At 39.8% G+C, this 19,303-nt stretch overlaps 1 protein-coding gene across 7 annotated transcripts in view; it reads left to right on the top strand.

Moving 5' to 3' along the window:
* ENAH (ENAH actin regulator) overlaps window positions 1-19,303 on the top strand; it is a 94,759-nt gene that overhangs the window by 63,654 nt on the left and 11,802 nt on the right. For 2 of the 7 annotated variants that reach the window (XM_061475401.1, XM_061475403.1), the window contains exons 5-10: window positions 13,087-13,406; window positions 14,619-15,419; window positions 17,219-17,526; window positions 17,793-17,929; window positions 18,347-18,401; window positions 18,669-18,717. In XM_061475401.1, coding sequence (XP_061331385.1) covers window positions 13,087-13,406; window positions 14,619-15,419; window positions 17,219-17,526; window positions 17,793-17,929; window positions 18,347-18,401; window positions 18,669-18,717 — 1,670 coding nt within the window. Of the gene's footprint in view, window positions 1-1,524; window positions 1,666-13,086; window positions 13,407-14,618; window positions 15,420-17,218; window positions 17,527-17,792; window positions 17,930-18,346; window positions 18,402-18,668; window positions 18,718-19,303 lie in introns of those variants that run through there. The other 5 variants (XM_061475405.1, XM_061475406.1, XM_061475407.1 and 2 more) reach the window with 3 other exon arrangements.

Genomic DNA, 19,303 nt, shown 5'->3' with positions numbered 1-19,303 from the left:
TCGAAGCTGGAACTTCTCTTCAGTGGTAGCTGTCTTTCAGCTTTCAGACAGTAATAACAATAGTCTTACTACCATAATGTAGAGAGTAGTAAACAGTTGGGAAGAAAAGGTTTAGGTATATATTACTTTTAATGTGTTTACAAGTGACATTTCCATTCTCAGTAAAGGGTAAAGGCAGCGTGGGAAGAAGTGAATGCTGTGGGGAGCGGTAGGACTGCAGGGAATGCAAGAGAAGGGAATAAATGTTACTGTGTAGGAAGGAACATGGGATTTGTGATGGATCAGTAGAAAGGCTGGCTTTGCTAAGTCTATTGCTCATGAAATGTCTATCAGGTCAGGTTTTGCTTAAGATGTGGCTTGGATAATAGTTGTCTTTGAGCGCTGGTCTCATCTCTCCCCTTGTGCCTGGATTTGGTAGTGTCTGACTGACTCCCAGGTCAAGTTCAGGAAGACATTTTCTGGAATTAGTCTAAGTCTGATAACAAAAATCTGCTCACATAAAAAGTTATGGCTGGAAAAGAAGCCCATGGGGGTCATCTAGTCCAACTCTGCCCAGAGCAGGACGGATTTCAAAGTTAAATTATGTGGCTTGTAGCTTCAGGGTTTTCCTAAGCACAAATAGAAACACTTCCTCAGAAATGTTTTGCTCAAGGAATAATGGGTGAAGAATGGCATATTAAAGAGAGGTCTTCAACTGATCTGATGTTTTCCTTCACTTTTATTACTGGTGTTCAGGAATCTTGGGGAAATTGGGAACTAAAGAACTAAATTAGCTCATAGCCAACAAAAATCTATTCTTTTGGTCCAGAGATTTTTCTTTAGTTTAGAAAGGGTTTAGATATTTTGAAAGTGCTAAAGCACCAATATTACTGTGTTTATTTTGCTGCAGAGCTTGTTAGTTGAATATTTGCATTGTTTTCTGGCAGTGAGACAATGTGTAAAGCCACTAGGACCAGATGTGTGATCTTAAGCACTGAGGTTTTTATAAGGCCAAGATTACACATAGGTGCTTATTGAAATAATGTTGTCTGGTGAGCTGATAACTTTATTACTGTCTTCTAATAAACCTTAACATACGTGGAGTATGCTTTCCCTCTCAGGGAGTATTTGGAGATAACTGTGGTTTTCCTTAGCTTGCACGTATTTTAAGTGCAGTAATAACAAGCTTTAAAACACTCCAGCCCCCATTTTCAATCCTCAAAAAACGAGGGGAAATTGTGTTACATGGGTTATTTTTCATCTTGTCACAGTGGTGTTCTGGCAGTGTTTACAAATTCCACTGATCTGTTTGATAATGGGCCAACTTCAGTTGACATATATGTATTGGTTAATAACTTGAGTTACTTAATGTCAAATACCATTTTAAAATATAAGATTAGTTCATGGCATGCCTGTGTGTGCTACTCGTGCATGTAAATTTACCTTCCAGCCGTGATAAATATATTGTCAGGAATATGAGTCACTGGGTTGGTATCTAATATGACACTTGGGAATTTAATGAGTTAATAGTTATAAATAACTTCAAAATCATCACTGCTTCATAAATAAAGAGACCAAGAACACCAGAAACAGAGAAAGCCCATAGATTGTAAGGATAATGAAGGTATACAAGCCGCCTGCTGTCCTTCAGGGGCGCAATGGACCAAAACTTGACCGACTTCTGTCGTAAGTGTTCCAAAATTCGAAGTTCACAGAATGCAACAGTGGAGTATTAGTGGGGTTTGTAATCATTAAATGCTTTAAGGTTGCCTGCTTTAAGGTTTATTTCATGGATTGGGATGATACTGTTAAAGAAAACTTGGTGTGTGACAGTGCTAGAAAATAGTATTGATATGCTGTGGGTTTTGTAACATCTTTTGGAAGGTTTCTTATTTGTAGATAGTGCAAGTTCAGAGGCTGACACGAGTAGCAATTTCTTATTTACTGATAGACTTAAAGGAATGCTTTTCATATTACAGATTAAAAGTATTCTTTCTGAGATTTTGCTAATCTTAATTTTTAATTACAGTAAAAGAAATTTTCCCCCATAAATCATTTCTTACATCTGTAATTCCTGAACTCTTTTGGAAATGTGTGGAAATACTGAAAGAGAAAACCCTGCATCCCCCAGTTTAGTGGCAGCGTAACTGTCATAATTTTAAGGAAGGAAAGGTTGCCTGTCACTTTCTGTCCCTGGTAGCCTGGTTTCTACCCATTTCCCACAACCCATGACCTTTCCCTAGCACTGTTGATGTACTGTTTTCTCTGCTTTTGAAATTGTGCCATTTATCCAACCGCTCATTTTGAGGAAGTAGGCTTTCTTTAAAGGCATATGGATTGATTACATTATAACTAAACAAACAGTTCTAATCTGGGATAGGCATACAAATATGATACGGTAGTTGGCTTTTTGGTTTCGGGTATCGGAGTGGTCTGTAGAATACTGTCATATGTTTGTATTGTGTGCTGTGGGCCTAAACCAGAGACTTGGTTTGGATGGACTCAAAGGAGGATTTAGTGCCTAAACTAAGGGTTTCTAGCAGCTCAATCTTTCAAGTAGTGACTTTTAGTTAATTTTCAAGTTGAGCTTGCTGTGGTACTTTCATGGGAGACCCTGCAGCCATTTGGATCTTTCCAGCCTCTGCATTGCATACTAGGACGGGAGACAAAGGGAGACAAAAGCAGAAAGACCCATCAGTCAGTATTGTTAATCTTATCCCAAAGACTGTTTTTTCTTGCCCTCAAAGTTTCTGGAAAACAAGACTTTTGTATAATATTTCTTTTTTAGTGCCTCATTTTCTTTCCATGCGCAGTTTCTTCCAGTTCACAGAAAAGTTTTCCTTAGTGCTGTCAAGTCTAGCTCTCACAGACTTAATAACTGGCTTTATGGAGAAGTCATGGCTGCTGTCTGGTTACAGTAGTGAATAGACGTAGATGTTGGGTACCCTTGCCATGTTTAGCAGGCTGAGAAAGAGCACTCTTTCATTAAGCAGTCTTCTGACTACATTGACAAAATTGCTCTGGAATCCTACCCCTTATGCACAATTCTCAGTTCTGTAGGTTTTTTTTCTGTTTAATGCAAACCATGGTATTAGGATTAAAAACTGTTGCACTTTTTTGCATAGTTTTAGTTATTGTGGTTCCCTGTTATAAGTTCTGTCCTGACCATACTCACTCAAATATACCACTGAGAGGGAGCTGTCAGTGAAAGTAAATTTTTCTACTACTGAGATTCTTGGGGTTTTCTGAACCTTTATGTGCACAGATGACTTCCTGCAGTCTGGCCTCTGCCAGAAAAGTTCAAGTGTTCTGTTCAGTTTACATAATATATCGAAAGATCAAGGTGAGGAAAACTAGGCTTGATGAGGTTTGATCAAAGAGTATTAATAGATCCCTTTGTGTGTTAGAATCCTTAGATCTAATAACCTTTAGCTTTATAGTTACCTCTTCACGGCTTCATTGTGTGGTTGGTTACAAGTTTTTGCTTGACAGATAAAACCTAGTTCTTAATTTTCTTATTTCCAATTAATGCATTTTGAGCTTATAACATAGAGGCTTATTGCTAGACCTTAAATCCCTTTTGATCAAGGAAATGAAAGCCTGTTAGCTTGACTTTGGTAATGTGAAAAGCTTTAGAACTACTTTTGAAGAAAAGAATAATTTGCAAAAGCAGAAAGGCTGTTCCTGAGGTGTTCTTTTGGCTTCAGTAATGCAGTTGACAGATACCAAGAAGGAATTTCCTAGTTAGGGTGGAAGAGAGGAGGATCGCTGTGGAAGTGTGAGGAGCATAAGAACAGGCAGTTCTCATTGGGATTGAGAGCAGTCAAATTTTATTTGCTGTTTTGTTGACCAAAGCAAGTCCTTGCTGCTGATGCAAGTTGAGATACATGAGTACAAAGGAGAACAGGAGGAGTTGGGTGATGTTGCACAATGAGAAATAATATATATGAGAAATAATATATAACAACTGTCCTGGTTTTAGACATTTCTCAGGGAAAAAAACTGTTAACCTGTAGACCATATACTAGTTTTCAGGTTGTCTTAATACTAGTGTATGAGGAAAATCAAATTGACAGTGGAAGTGTTACATGCAGGGGTGATCTGTCAGTTGGGGGAAAGCTATTTGAACATTGGAAACAGCTGTAGTGACCTTGAGATTTGCTTAGTGTTTCAAAATCATCATAAAGTGCTCAGTTAAATGCCTTCATAATTTTGCATTAAATTAGGTGTAAACTGTTCTTTGATATATTTCATTGTAAAGACATCATTTGAAACAGTCTCACCTCCCACTACTGTTTAAAGAACTAGAGGTCCACCACTGTTGAAACTGCAGTTGTCAGTTCCAGAGCATATGCATAAACTCACTTGCCTTTGAACAGTCAAACTTTGCAGATCATCTGAGTATCTTTTTCCTGCTCATTTTATCAAGCTGACTGCCTCTTGTCTGGGTTTCTCTGAAACAATGTGCAGTATATTCAGGTAGAAGCTGTCTGGACTGTCTAGCACTTAAAAAACAAAGCTAACTTGATAAGCAGGGAGACCATATAGCAGGAATTCAGCTTAGGTTGTGCAAAGTGAAGGTCATGCAACTGAGAGAGCTAAGGAAGATGCAAAGAAGTTAAATATAGATTGCTTCTGCTGATGTTATTGGTGCATCAAGTGTACTTTTTAGTCATGAAGATTCTTGATCTCAGTGGTGGCTGCCTGTGTTTGATGGAAATTTGCAGTCTGTATTGTTATGATTTAGGTTATATTTTCTTTTTGTAAATGAATTACAAAACTTGGGGGTGGGGGGTGGTTCATTCCGTGGTACATAAGCATTGAAGTGTAGGCCTTGAGATACGTATACAGTAGGTTTATGTGACCATACAGGAGAGTGAGCTCTGTGGTAAATGCTGAATTTTGGCATGATAAATAAATATTAAAGATGGAAGAGCAAGTTTCACATTGACATTCAGTTTTTATTGTTCAGATAAATTCCTGCAAATCTGAAGGGCCACCTTCTTCTTCTGAACTTGTGCAGGAGATGACCAGCAGATTAAGCTATTAAACCTAAAACTAGCAGCTAAGTTCCAAATAGCATGCTAAAGAACTTTTTCATTTTTTCCTATAAATGGTTTTAACAGTGAATAACGCAGGTTGACTGTATCCAGTTAAACTGATGTCCATAGAGCGCATGCGGATCCTTGCTATCACAAGGTAGCTGCTCTTGTGTAGACGACAGCATGCTCAGATGGAGCTGAGGTCATCCTGCATCTGGTGCTGGCGCCTCTCGCTCAGCTACTCATTGTGTAGCCTGTTTGCAGGCAGCTGCTCTGTTTGTTGCAGTGACTCAGTGGTGGGAGGAGGACAGCCATCATGTGAGATGTATTCTAGTAAGTAGTGACTGTTGTATTAGATAATGCTATCTGTGCCCACATGCTGGGGCTTTCTGCATTTTAGAATAAAACTCCAAACATCACTGTCTTGTTTATTGCTCCATAGATTGAGGCAGGGTTAGAGGAGCTGGTGCAAGAGCATTGAACAGCCCTGAAAGCTGGTCATTGCAATGCGGATTTGTAAACTGGTGAACATATTTTAATGGTTAAATGTATTTTAATATTTATTTAATTAGTAAGCATAAGTTTAATGGCCAGATCAGCAACACAGTTTGAACAACTTCAAACTCATCAATCCAATCTCATTGGTTTGAATTGATGAGTCCAGGTTCAGTTATAGTTGATAATACAGACTTTACAACTTTGACATAGAAGCGTTATTCCTAGATTTGTTGTTGATGTTGGGTTATAAAACATAAATTAAAAACAAAAAAAAACCCAACTAATGACACACAGAATGGAAGATCCATACATTCGTTGAATAGTTTTGTATAATCACATTTGATTTCTTATACAGAATGTCTTAATGGCAACTTTCAGTATAGTTAGTGCAGAATATTACTCCAACATTTTAAGGGAGCAGTAGTCTAGCAACGTTCATGCTGCCTTTTGGGTGTCACCATTGTGTCTCTTCTGTGATGCCACATTTGATTTAGAATAGGTAACATCACAAGTAAGAAACCATTTTCAGAACCAACAAAAACCAGTGTGGGACACAGACCTGCAAATCTCCCCTCAAGTGCATCTGTTTGATGATTTTTGATTCCATGTTATTTTTCTTAGTGGCTCAAGTGATGGTTTTTGGTGTCCTCTTTCATTACACTCATTAGTGGTATTTTTTTCCCCCATCTTTGTTGTATCTTCAAGCAAGCAAAACATGGCTGCTCCTATTGATTTTTTTCTGACTGATTTGATGCCCTGCTTTGACATCAGGTTTTCAGCCAGGAAACAGTGGGCTATGAAATGAGTGTGTTCATAAATGATGACTAACAGCTGTCAAATACTATGTATTATCTGCCTGCAGCTGACCTCTTCACTCAGGGCAGCAATTACTTCAGTCAGGTCTGTTCCTCAAGATGTTTTGTTTTCTGCTGTCTTTGTCTTGGATCTTTGTTTTCTACAGTCATTTTTAAAATGAAATACTTGAAACCAGTTTCTGTTATCTTGGAATGTCTACCAGCTCAGTGCCTTTTGAATTTGGATATGATACAAAGATGCTTTTGTCTGTATTGTTCATGGAAATACCTCTGGTTTAATGTATCTGGCTTCGTGACAAGAAACCTTTCGGGTTTGTGGTAGAATTCTGTTACTTAGGTTGATATATGGCTGTCTTGGTGCAGTTTCCTGTCATCTTTTTAGGGAAAAAATAAATAAATAAAGGCTTGATCTTGCATCCAAGAGCAAAGCGAGCTAGTGTTAGAATCCTGAGGATTTATGTGAATGTACAGAAAAGCTTCCAGTTGAGGAAACAAGGTGACCTGCCAGAGCAGACAGCTATTTGCTATCGCAAACTGTTTCAGCAATGGATTTGTTACATGTAGGATTTTGATTTTGGTGCCCTGGTGACAGCAGCTCTGGTTTTTGATACCATGAGAGTTGCTTAATGTCTAGGCATACTTTTCCCTGGTGGCAGGACACAAACTGAGACGCTTGCGGTAACTCTTCTGCTGATGACCAAGATACAGGCTTAAATGTGAGAAGTGTTCCAGAAAAGGATTGGTTCTCTCTGGCTGTTAAGTCTGCTCTGACACAGAATACTGTTTTACCAGTAAACACTGAAGTTTCTTGATCTAGTTGAGATCTCTTGTCTTCCCTTCACCCCATGTGGTAATAGCTGTATTTTGATAGAATTGATTGAGGCTTCAATTCTTTTGATTGAGTTTTTAGCAGAAGGACCAGAGGATCCCCTGTCAGTCATTCACCTCCAGGAGCAGAAGTAAAAACAAGCACCTGTTTCCCACCCACTGTCTCCAATACAGACCTAAAGATAATGGATAGTATTAACTTGGGACAGATTCCTAGTTGATGATGACACACACTAGTTGTATTGTTGAATGTAGTGATATTACCTGCTAAAGGCATAATACCCTGATGTATGTGTGGTATCAGCTTATTTCATGTAACATCAAGAAGAAAGACAGTAGCATTTCTTATTTCCTTTTATGATCTGATTCAGAACAAACTGGGAAGGCTTTGTGTGTACCTGTGTAAATTAACTGCAGTTCTGTTTTGCAGTCAGGGTGTAGAGAAATCCTGAACACTTTCACCATCATGGAATAGAGGGTTTGGGTTTTTTTTCAGCAGGGATACAACAGTGTGTAGGTAACTCTGCTCACTGCATTTTTCTCCTTGTGTTATTTCAAGAATGTAGTAATGTTTCTGATTCTTGGCTGACCAGAGAACTGCAGGATTAAAGGTGATAGAGTTAAAAGTCACAAGTTACTGTTCTAAATATGGTTCTTTCTTCATCCTCTGACAATACCTCCTTGTACCTCCTTAACTGGGTAAGAGTGTAAGGGCAAGAGGAAAAATAATTTTAAAAGCTGTTGCAATGTCAAAGTAAGTTTATTTAAAAGCAACACTACCAATAAATAAATAAATAGATATTTTCAAGAACCTCTCCTCCCCAAACATCCCAAAGTGAAGTTTCCAAAGATGCTTTTGGCATGAAACTAATGAAAATCCAAAAAGGAACTTTCATGAATAGGGTATGTGATAAAGCTAGCAGCTGTTCTGAAATTCTGAAGTTGGCTATTTGGATCTAAACCCATATGTAACAGAACCTTGTATATGATTGTGCTGTACAGTTTTATAGCAATCTCAGCTATTCAGTGTAAATTAGCTCTTAGATCCTAGTAATTAAAATAATTAGAATCGCTTTGCCTTAGCGTCATGAGCAGTTTGTTACAAGATGGCTTTCTGGGGCATTCGTAGTACCTTGTTAGCTTTCTCAGATGTTGTAGCTATACCAGGCTTTGTAAGGCTGAAGGATTTTCATGTATTGCTTTCATGGTGTTCTTGAACATTGCCATGCTTTAGAACTAGCAAAGTCCTGACATTTCAGAAATGCTTTAATTGTTGTGTAGTGACTCTTCATAATCTACTAATGCTTCTGCATAATATAATTCAGATCTCTGACAAAACTTTAAAGCCACATTATCTAGTGCTAACTAAATCCAGGGGATTTAATGCAAACAAAATTGTTCTCTCTTTTCTTTAATAAGCAAAATGAGTTCTTAATCTTTTAAGCTACAACTATAACACTTGTAAACTAAGAAAGATCTCCAGCTTAACAAAATTCAGCCTTGCTCATTAAGTTGGGTTAAAGCAACTTGATTGCATTACTGCCATACTGATCTTTTGACCTGTGCCACTTGTGGTTTTTTCTATTTGAAAGGTTTATGAAAATTGTTAAAAAGACTTTTAAAAGGTAGTGGGTTGTGAGGTCTGGGTTTGGTTTGGGGGTAGTGGTGGGTTTTGTTTGATTTGCTATTCAATATATATTATATATGCGTCAGCAATATATAATGAGAATAAGCTTAAAATTATTCTCAACAATGATGTATTTCACCTTACGTTTTACTGCATGGGAATTTTATGTAAGAAATGTTTGCAAGGTATTTTGCTGCCCTCTCTTGGTAGAGCTTTTGTATCGTAAGTGAAGTGCTTGTTTTGTTCATAGCTTTTACTCGTACATTTCGATTTCTGGTTTCATTCCTTTATTTCCTGAAGAAACTGAACATGAGGATTCTTTTACCAAAAAAAAAAAAAAAAAAGTTAAATACTGAGGGGTCACTCAAGATTTATTTAATAATGAGAACTTCTTATTCAGGTCCTGTGTAGACGACAGTGGTTATCTCACTGCCTCTTATCTATATCTTAGTAGACAGCCAGTGCAGTTTGATGGTATGGGTTGCTGACTGAAATGTTTTACTTCAGCTCAAGTTTAAAGCTTTAAACCACTTAGGTACATTTTGCTATGATATATGGGCACTGTGTGTCTTCATAGCTCTGTGAAGAGGAGAAAACACCCAGGTAAGCTTCAGGAATGTATTAAAACATACTGGGATAACTAGTCAGTCCAAACCTGCATCTGCAATTATGCTGTAATTGCATAAAATGCATGCCTAAATCAAAATTTCATGTAATTACATGCTCTGTGGAGACTCACATCCCCACCTCTCCTGTATATAGTACATACATACACACATGTGCACTTACCCTTCTCCATAGTTAGAAAAGCTTTAAGTGAAACCCTTCTCAGCCAGGGCAAACACCTTGAATACTTCCCTCTGGTACTCTTCCATCCCATGGCTATTTTTGGTTCAACTACTTCTTGTGTATGATGCAGTTTCTGTCTACTAAATGACCTCCTGTGGCTTGCTTTTTGTTTTGTTTTAGTTTTTTTCCATGTGGGCTTTTTCTCCCCTTTGACTTGCTTTTGCAAGGATTTCCATAGTTCATCTGCCTGATGTGCAGAGATGCTCTCTTCTTTTCAGCTTTGCTCTTATTAGTTGCATCAAATCTTCCCTCCCAGCTCTTGTATTACAATGCCCTCATTATTCAGGATTTTCTAGACCTCCAGTTGTCTTTTCCAGAATCCAGGATTCCAGCATCTTTAGTTATTTTAAATGGAAACCGTTTGGTACATTTGATCACAGTGTTGCTGCTCTTTGAACCTTTTCTATTCTGCCTTTTTCCCCTTCTGAGGTGGGAACAGAGATGTGGGGTTCATGAAGCACATGATGGTATCTTCTATACTGCTCTGTAGTCCTTTCTAACGTGTAGCATCTGGTTTATGTTTTTGAACAGAAAATGTTGATGAATGGATGTGGTCATAGAGCTGCCTGTCATAACACTAGTATCTCAGTCCTGAGTCAGCATTCGACTCAAAGTCCAACATTTTAGATACGAATTTAGCAGATTCTCCCTCTCTTCCCTGCATCAGTTAATATCTCAGTTGAGTTTTGTTTGCTAAATTTGTTGCCCAGTCACTTGGAATTAGGGATACATTAGTAGTGCTTCATAATCAGCCCATCATCCTTGCTGTCCTAAATAACCTAATATTAAGGAGCTTATTCAAGAGCACCTTGCTGTTTCTTTTCCACATTGCTTATGAAAATACGAAATGGCACAGCTCTTGGTATGGCTTAGTGCAGAACTGCCTTGGTGACGCTCCTCTTATGTGAGAAGTGACCTATATCGAGTTCCTATTTCTGTAAAGAGATGAAGAATTTAAGAAAAGGAAAATTTAAATACCTGGCATCTGCTTGATGTGTTGTTAAACTTTGAAGATTGATACCTTCTAGTTTTATAAACTAAATATGACATAGAATGTTTATGGCCTCAAATGCCTTATCTACATTTATGTTTAGGCTTAACAGTGTGTACATTTCTGAGTAGAATATACTAATTTCTGGAAAATAAAGGAAAATGAGTGAACAAAATAAAGCTGCTTTGGAGTCTGTAAATATTGACTCCTGCTCTGAATAGCCATTTAGCTACAAACATATGTACATCCACCTCCCCTTTACAGAAAAAGAGCCAAAGATGACCAAGCTGAAGTTAGGTCAGGATGAAAACAATGCTTTCCTCTAATAATAGATTTTATCCAAGGGGAAAAGAGCACATACTTTTACAGAGCAAGGAAAGTACAGAGCAAGCAAAAATGTAATGCCAAAAATACTTTTAATGTATCCTTTGGAGCTTAAATTTCTGTGGCTTATACTGTATTGTCTTGATACTCATAGCAATCCGCTACTGGTTCCAAATTTGTGTCAGTCAGTTACCAGACTTCTTAGTGGACTTCTGAGGCTAAAAACCAAGAATTTAACAAGCTGAATGTCAAGCCAAATTTCTTAGTGACTGATGTTACAGCTTTGTTATATGGGAGAGCAGGAGCTGAGGGAAGAAGTGATACTAAAGCAGAGCTATTTTGCTGCTTCTCAAGATGCTGGGTAACAAGTTCAGTAAGGAAAAGTACTTCTGCTGTATATAACTGGAACTTAATTTCTTATAGTGATTTTGAAATTCCACCGTTGTTTATGAAGGGAAGACATTGGGCTGAAAGAGGATGGACTTCAGTTTTTAGCAGTGCATGGGATGGAGTTTCCGGTTCTGCCAGTATTTTCTGGGCATGAATAAGAGTGAAATAGCTGCAGTCCCCTTCATTTTTAGACTTCGGTTTTAAATGGCTCTAAGCATATAGTATAGAATTACCGATGACCTTTCCAAATCAGATTGCCCAGTGGCAGTCTATACAAAACACATACCTGGTAGTTCATGGTGTTAGAATTTAGGTCACCTTTTTGCTTTATACTTAAAAGCTGGCTGTACTTTGTATTTGTTGAGAAGCTATCTTCAGTTTTCATCTCAAAGCTTGCAGCCATTTTTTCCTGCCATGCTTAATATACAAGCTTTTGGTTTTAAGCTTATTGGTTTTTTTTTGAAAAGAGCAACTCAGAGGATAAAAACTAACAACATTTTCAGTGATATGTACTGACAGGAACATACTGGCCACAGCTTTGAGGAGGATGTGCCTAATTCTTGTTTCGGTAGTAAGCTCTCCCAAGAGATGAAAAAGCTTTGGAAATAAAAAAGCTGTTGTTTTAGCTTACTAGATACATGTATCTCTTTTAAACTTAATTTACACCCGCCAAACAACCTGAACAAAACATAAAACAAGTGAGGAAAAGACTCAAGAGGGTTGTTTACAGCTTTTCCCACTGTGTTTTCGTAGAATCATGGTTTGGGTTGGAAGTGACCTTAGAGCTTACCCAGTTCCAGCCCCCTGCCATGGGCAGGGACACCTTCCACTAGAGCAGGTTGCTCCAAGCCCTGTCCAACCTGACCTTGAACACTGCCAGGGATGGGGCAGCCACAGCTTCTCTGGGCAACCTGTTCCAAAGGGAAGTTTTTGCAGGAAAGTCCTTTCTTTCAGCCAAACTAGTGGCTTTGGCAGCAAATTTTGCACTATTTCTTCTTACATATAGGAAGTTCTTTGTTTCCTCTGCCTTGCTTTTACTTGTTTTCCTCTTCTCCACATCTTCCCACTATCTGCTTTCCTTTGCAAAGACTCCCATGAGCTGGAAACCCTGCCAGCTCCCTGCAGGGTTTCCTTGGCTGCTGCACCCAGGATCTTTTTCTGACCGTGTCCAGTTTTCCCCTGCCTTCAGGGTGTTCTTTCCTTGATGCTGATTAAGTTGTATGTGCGTGCAATATTATGCAAGTGGAGACAGTGTGCATTTTGATGCTTCTGTAAAATTTGGATAAATACTAGCTTACTATCTTTATTTGTTTGGGGCTGTTTTTGTCTAAGAAGTATTTGTATTACTGCTGTTTCACTGTACTTTTATTCACTGCTTCACAGTATAAAATACTGTGCAAAGAACAAATATAACTCCGCATCCCGAAGTGGGAAGATTGTATCAGTTAGTAAATTAGCAACAGCAGCTTTCTAGTCTTATCTCTTGAAAGCTGTCTCTCAATGTTAAATTAGTTAAGAGGAAATTGGATATATGATTCTTGTTACTGTAGACATAATAAAGCTATTATCTAGCTCAGAAAAATGACATGTGGAATTAAGAGTTTTATGTAAGTACAAATGCTGTGCGTGTGTTCTTGCTGGTGCAAAGACTGTTGATTAGTTTATCTCTTGTCCTCTAACAGTTGCTTGATACTGATTTTCGCTTTGCAGCTTAGTCTTTTTCCCTTTTTTCCACGATTGTAGACAGTTGCAAGAGCAACAGAGGCAGAAGGAGCTGGAACGGGAGAGGCTGGATCGTGAACGAATGGAACGGGAGAGGCTGGAGAGAGAGAGGCTAGAAAGGGAAAGACTTGAAAGAGAGCGCCTAGAACAGGAGCAACTGGAGAGAGAACGGCAAGAAAGGGAACGGCAAGAGCGCCTAGAAAGGGAAAGACAAGAGAAGGAGAGGCAGGATCGAGAGAGACTTGAACGACTTGAACGGGAAAGGCAAGAAAGAGAACGGCAAGAACAGTTGGAAAGGGAACAGTTGGAATGGGAAAGAGAGAGAAGAATTTCAAATGCTGGTAAGACTTTCAAAGACAAGTGTATTTGAGTACCAGACTACTCCTTATGTGTTTGGGTGATGGAGTTGGGAGAGAAGCAACAAAGGGCAGTGAGTACAGCTGTGTACCAGCAGTCAGTATTTCAGGCTTCTGCTTGCTGAAATTGCTTCCTTTTTCTATGGCAAGAAGTCCAAGAGCTTTGGCTTTCCTGTCATAATTTTCCATTAACTCTGAAATAAAATTATTTGCGCTACTTGCTCCCTCCATTGCCATAGTCTGATCGCTTGAAGTGCTTGAATCACATTGGGTGCCTCCAACATAGGTTAAAATATGATGAGTTGCTAAGTACCATGTCATTGTTTGCTCTATTCAACAAGATGTATTCTCATTACATAATCTGGGGGGAGAGGGGGGAAACCCTCCTTAAACATATCGGGTTGAGTGTATTAATGTAGAAGGTATGTAACTATATAAGGCGAAATAATAGTGCAAGAAATGCATTTCAGTATGAAGTCTTGTTTAATTCAGCGTTGTAGTAACACTTCAGTGAAGTGTATTGTATGTGCTTGTAGATAAGATAATGCGCTGCCTGTGGAAATGTATCAAGTGATAGCTGAAAGCTTCTTCTCATTTTGGTAATATAATGGAACATTAGTCAAGCATTAGGTTGTTCTTTAGTAACAAACTCAATTCACATAAGTCAGCTCATAGTAGGAATCAAGGAACACTCTTAAGAGCTGTCACTTTAAAGCAGAGGATTTTATTGGTATTTTTATTCCCAGTACTTTCAAGTTTGCGATGGAGCTTTTTCTGGGGAAGAGAAAGATGATACTTGCTGCCTATGGGATGAGTTTTGTTAGTGGAGTTTAACAGATGTTAAGATCACTACACTTGCTTGCAGTTTGCAACCAAACAAGAAGATAAAAGCTGATAGAAGACTCATTAATCAACCCTATGCCTAATCCCTCTCACAGATGGGATTTGAGAAATCTTATTCTAGAACATACTTGTAAATTCAAATGTTGGCACAAAAATAGTTGGTAACAAGCAGCTGTTGATAATATGTGAAACTTCCCTAACAGTATTTTCACTTGTGCCTAATCCTCTGGTACTAACTGTAGTCTACATTTATACATTTTGTTTGAATGCTGGTTTTGTTGCTTCATTAGCTCCCTTTTTCTCTTTCTCCTTTTTTTATCCTGCCTTTGCTGCTGCTTTCCATCTTCTGTCCAGCTCCATCTTTCGACAACTCCCCGTATAGCACTCCACTTCCTGAATACTCCAGTTGCCAGCCTCCTTCAGCACCTCCTCCATCATATGCAAAAGCAGTCTCAGCACCAATGTCAGAGGCCACACCGGAGTACGCTGTAGTGACTTCTGCACCACCGACTTCCACTCCCCCTACACCGCCTCTAAGGCACTCTGCATCACGTTTTGCTACATCTTTAGGCTCAGCTTTCCACCCTGTTCTCCCCCATTATGCTACGGTTCCTCGTCCACTGAACAAAAGTTCTCGGCCCCCTTCACCTGTCAATGCCGTGGCGACTTTGCCTCCAAATACAAAGCCTGTTGCCTGGTCCGCACCCAGTTTTGCCCCACTTCCCCCATCTCCTCCAGTAATGATAAGCAGTCCACCAGGCAAAGCTACTGGTCCGAGACCCGTCCTCCCAGTGTCGGCTTCTAATCCAGTGACCCAAATGTCCACGTCTCCCACGGCTCCTAACGGGCTTCCTGAAAACCTGGCTTATCCGGTTCCTTCACCTTCTACCTCAGGTCCAACGCCGCCTCCGCCGCCTCCTCCCCCCCCACTGCCTTCCTTTCCGCCTCTGTCACTCTCTGGACCTCAAGCTTCTCCTTCTCCCAACTCCCCGAATGCCTCGACTCCCTCATCCAAGCCTAGTGTTCTCCCTTCTCCCTCTGCAGCTACCCCTGCCTCTGTTGAGAACTCTCTAAACTCTGTGCTGGGAGACTCCTCTGCTTCTGAGCCAGTCTTGCAGGCAGCCTCTCAGCCGATTGAACCTACGACCCAGCAGGGTAAGGCTTTCTGTTATTGCTACTAATGCACTAATCAAGAATGCAGTCGAAACCAGTTGGTATCAAAGCCTGTAACTGCCCCGAAGAATTAATACGATGGCTCCAAAGTTGCAGTGATCTTAATACCACAGTGAAATACCATTTGGAAGATGGGGTAAGGGACACTTTAAAGCTCTGGGGAAAAGAGCCAGCGTTTTGTGGCCTGTCATGAGTAAAATTCTGGTTTCTTGAGCACTCCACAGAACAGAGCTTGTCAAATACTTGCTTGGTAAATCTTGCACTATTGGTTTATTTGGAACATGGTGTTAACAGGCTAATAATAATCATCACTCATTTCCTGATGGCAGCCAGCATGGAAAAGTGTATGTGCAGCTTTGGAGACGTGAATGGCCTTAAGTGAGGAGTAATCTAAATCACTTTGGTACTCCAGATAATTTCAAATTTAGGAAGCAGTATGTGACACTGACAGAATTTCTTTCTGGATAGTGGTCATATTTTGATACATGGCTTTATGCATGCACATATATATATATATGAAAACAGGTCTCCTGTAGTATTCTGCCAGCATAGCTGAAGGTGACAGTCCTAATGGACACTCTACCAATATGATAGAAATGTGTTTTACATGAATGTAAATGTCTTTGTTAACCTGAACACTGCTTTTATATTAATAGATTTAGGTCTCTGCAGTAGCTCAGCTAAAGGTGTGGGCAGAGAAGCTCCTGGGAGGTGAACAGACAGTGGCTTCATCACACATGAGCCATGCAGAGTAGATCATGTTTATACCCTCTTGTCTTAAATGAAGGTGTGAGCTGCTCTGAGATGGAGTAGAAATAGGGTGAATAGCCTCACATGTAGTATGGAATAAAAGAGTCACTCAGCACTTGGATGCTGAGTGACACCAAGAGAGTGTAAAGGGCTTTTAAATTTACACAGGGATCAGCAGGGTAGGAAACCAGGAAGACGTGTGTGAAATGTCTGCCTGCAGACATGGCTTAAGGTAGTTGCTCAGCATTTTTAGTAGCTTATGGCAGTGCGGGCGAGGCAGGGGAAGGATGTGTGGGGCTGTTTTCTTAGTCACAATTTCTTGAACTGTTCCTGTAATAATAACACAGGGATCATCAGAGTGGTGTTTCTTCAAAACACATTTTTGTATTGCATATCAATGTGAATTTAAAGTATCAAAGGAATCAGAGATAAATAATAGAAGAGCTTGTTCCCATCAGCTTAAAACATGTCAGTCTTCTAACTCACTAATTAGCATTTCTATTAAATTATTAAACTTGATTCCTGGAATGTTCTTTATAGGAAAGGTTTTTTATATAGCTTAGAACATGTTGGAACTCAAACTGTTCCAGGGTTCAGATGTTTGGGTGGAGTGTTAAATGCCTGTTAGTAGAATCAGAAGTCACTCTGTGTTAGCACCATTTGAACACACAGATTGTTCCTACGCAGTACGATGCTCGTGCCTTACTTGACTCTTTATAAAAAGCTTTGCCTGTTTCCCAGCATAGGATTCTTCTTGGTTGCAGCACAGAACCTGACTGGAGGGGTTTTGTATGCAAATGTCTCTGAAGCTGTCTGTTCTCTTGTAGCATACTCTGTCATATTTTCAGTGCGTTTAATAAGAATACTTCTCTCCTGCTGAAACTTGCAGTGTTTCCTTGCCTATAAAAAGGACCCCTACCAGTATACGTACAGTCTCATACACTGAGCAAAAGAACCAATGTTTCAGTGGAAATAAGACCTTTCTTTTCTAAATCCTTAATACAGTCTACATGTTTTCTCTTTGATACTAGGTGTTGTCCAAGGACCACCTGCACCACCTCCCCCACCACCCCTGCCCCCTGGCCCAGCTCAGTCTTCAGTAGCAGCCCCACCTCCTCCTGGCCCACCACCACCACCTCCACTTCCACCTTCGGGGCCTCCACCACCGCCGCCACCACCTCCTCCACTTCCTAGCCAAGCTCCTTCTGTTCCCCTTCCACCTCCTGCTCCCCCTCTTCCTGCCTCTGGATTTTCAGTGGGATTCGTGTCCGAAGAAAATCGCCCTTTAACTGGACTAGCAGCTGCACTCGCTGGAGCCAAACTTAGGAAAGTCTCACGGGTAAATACAACTCTTGTTTCTGTCTCCAGTTCTTGCCTCTAAGTCCTGTCTTCCTGAGCTGTTTGTGATTTTTGTTCAAGATGAATGATAGTATTAACACTTTTGGGGTAGGCTTGCTTCATTATTAAAAAAGTATTACAGGATGTACTACCAGCCCATCACATTCTTTATACAGTTGTTTCTTTCTTGTATGTGAACTTTGCTTCTTTCATTAAGTCAGCTATCCTTTTATTTGCACATCTGCTGTTATTTTGTGTATTACGAAGGGTGAAGACTCCTCCAGTTCAAGTGGAGGAGGAGGAGGCTCTGCTTCATCTAAAACAGATAGTGGCCGTGGAAATGGACCACTTCCTTTGGGAGGCAGTGGGTTGATGGAAGAAATGAGTGCCCTGCTGGCCAGGAGGTAAGGAGCTGTTTCTGCTGTGCTCCAGCTGCTTAGTCATTGTAAGAGGTAGGATTTTGGGTGCCTCTTTGCAGCTGGCTAAAGATCAAACAAACGGCTTGCTCATGTGGTTGCTTTGTGAAGTTGATAATGTTTTATGAATAGCCATTTTTACTTGAGTGTAATCGAATACTTTTCTTCTGTGTAAGTCTTTGTTTAGCAGATGGGGAGGGAATACAGACTTGCACAGTCACTTTGGCAGGAGCACTTTGCCTTTGAAAGTATTTTGAAAGCACTTTTTCTAAACACTGATTTTCAGTTATCCTAGCTATCGAGCTGTATATGTCTTTAATTACACTGTGTCTTTAATTACACTAAACAACATTCTTCCATCTTGAAGCCAAGATGATCTAGGTAACTTTTTGTCTCTGCTTATAGGAGAAGAATTGCTGAAAAGGGATCAACAGAACCAGAGCAGAAAGAAGATAAAACTGTGAGTTGAGAAATTCTACCTACTTCAAATTATTCAGTACTAGATTATGAGAGAGGTTCTGGTGGTGTGCATGAGTTTATTTACCATACATCTTTTGCACTATTTTGTGAAGTGCCTAGTGCTTGCACATTTTCTACATAAAACTGAGCAGAACCATTTAAATCTGAAAAGTTTAATATTGAAACAGTTGAGATTAATCTGTTTAGTCAAAAGTGTTTGGTTTTTTTCTCTCTTTCTCCCCTCTCCTTTCTCCTTGCTTTTAATCAGGAAGAATCAGAGTCTTCAACTTCTAAGGTTTCTTCAACAAGCACACCTGGTAAGTACCACAGGTTTGTCAACTGTGAGATTCTATAATGTTAAAACCTAATGATGAATCTCAGTCAGCCCTGCTGAATTTTTGACCTGCCTCCTCTCCTATGATTACAGCCTGGTATTTTGCTGTAGAACAGGTCCTGGTTCAGAAGTATTTCATAAGATGACAGATAAAAAGAACATCCGCTGGAACACTGCACTTGGTCTAGGGTCCTCCTGTGCTGAAACTATGGGTCTGATGCACAGAAAGCAGTTGGTAGTGAATGTGAAAGCAAGTTGTTTCAGTCATTGTAGGACACAAGTTGGGACAGTAGCTTGTTTTCTTCAAGGCAGACGCACAAGACTATCGGAGTCAGACAGAAATAGTTGTCTCTTCAGCTACTTAAATAAAGGTACCCTCACATGCAGGTGCCCTTTCTAAATGAATGCCCTTTCTATAGGGAATAGAAATTCTTTAATCATGATTCCTGTGCTGAGGTATGCCAGTGGCAGAGTTTGGAAGTGTGTATCCAACACTTCTGCTGCAGTCACTAGGGAAAGCTTGTATATCTCTCCAATTCTATAGCTGGCCAGGCCGTGTTGTCAGCATG

This window comes from Pezoporus flaviventris, unplaced genomic scaffold (assembly GCF_033815535.1).
Source record: "Pezoporus flaviventris isolate CSIRO_AGI_PZ_B2104156 unplaced genomic scaffold, CSIRO_AGI_Pfla_v1 ptg000083l, whole genome shotgun sequence".
Taxonomy (NCBI): Eukaryota; Metazoa; Chordata; class Aves; order Psittaciformes; family Psittacidae; genus Pezoporus; species Pezoporus flaviventris.
This window is presented reverse-complemented; position numbering and strand designations above follow the sequence as displayed.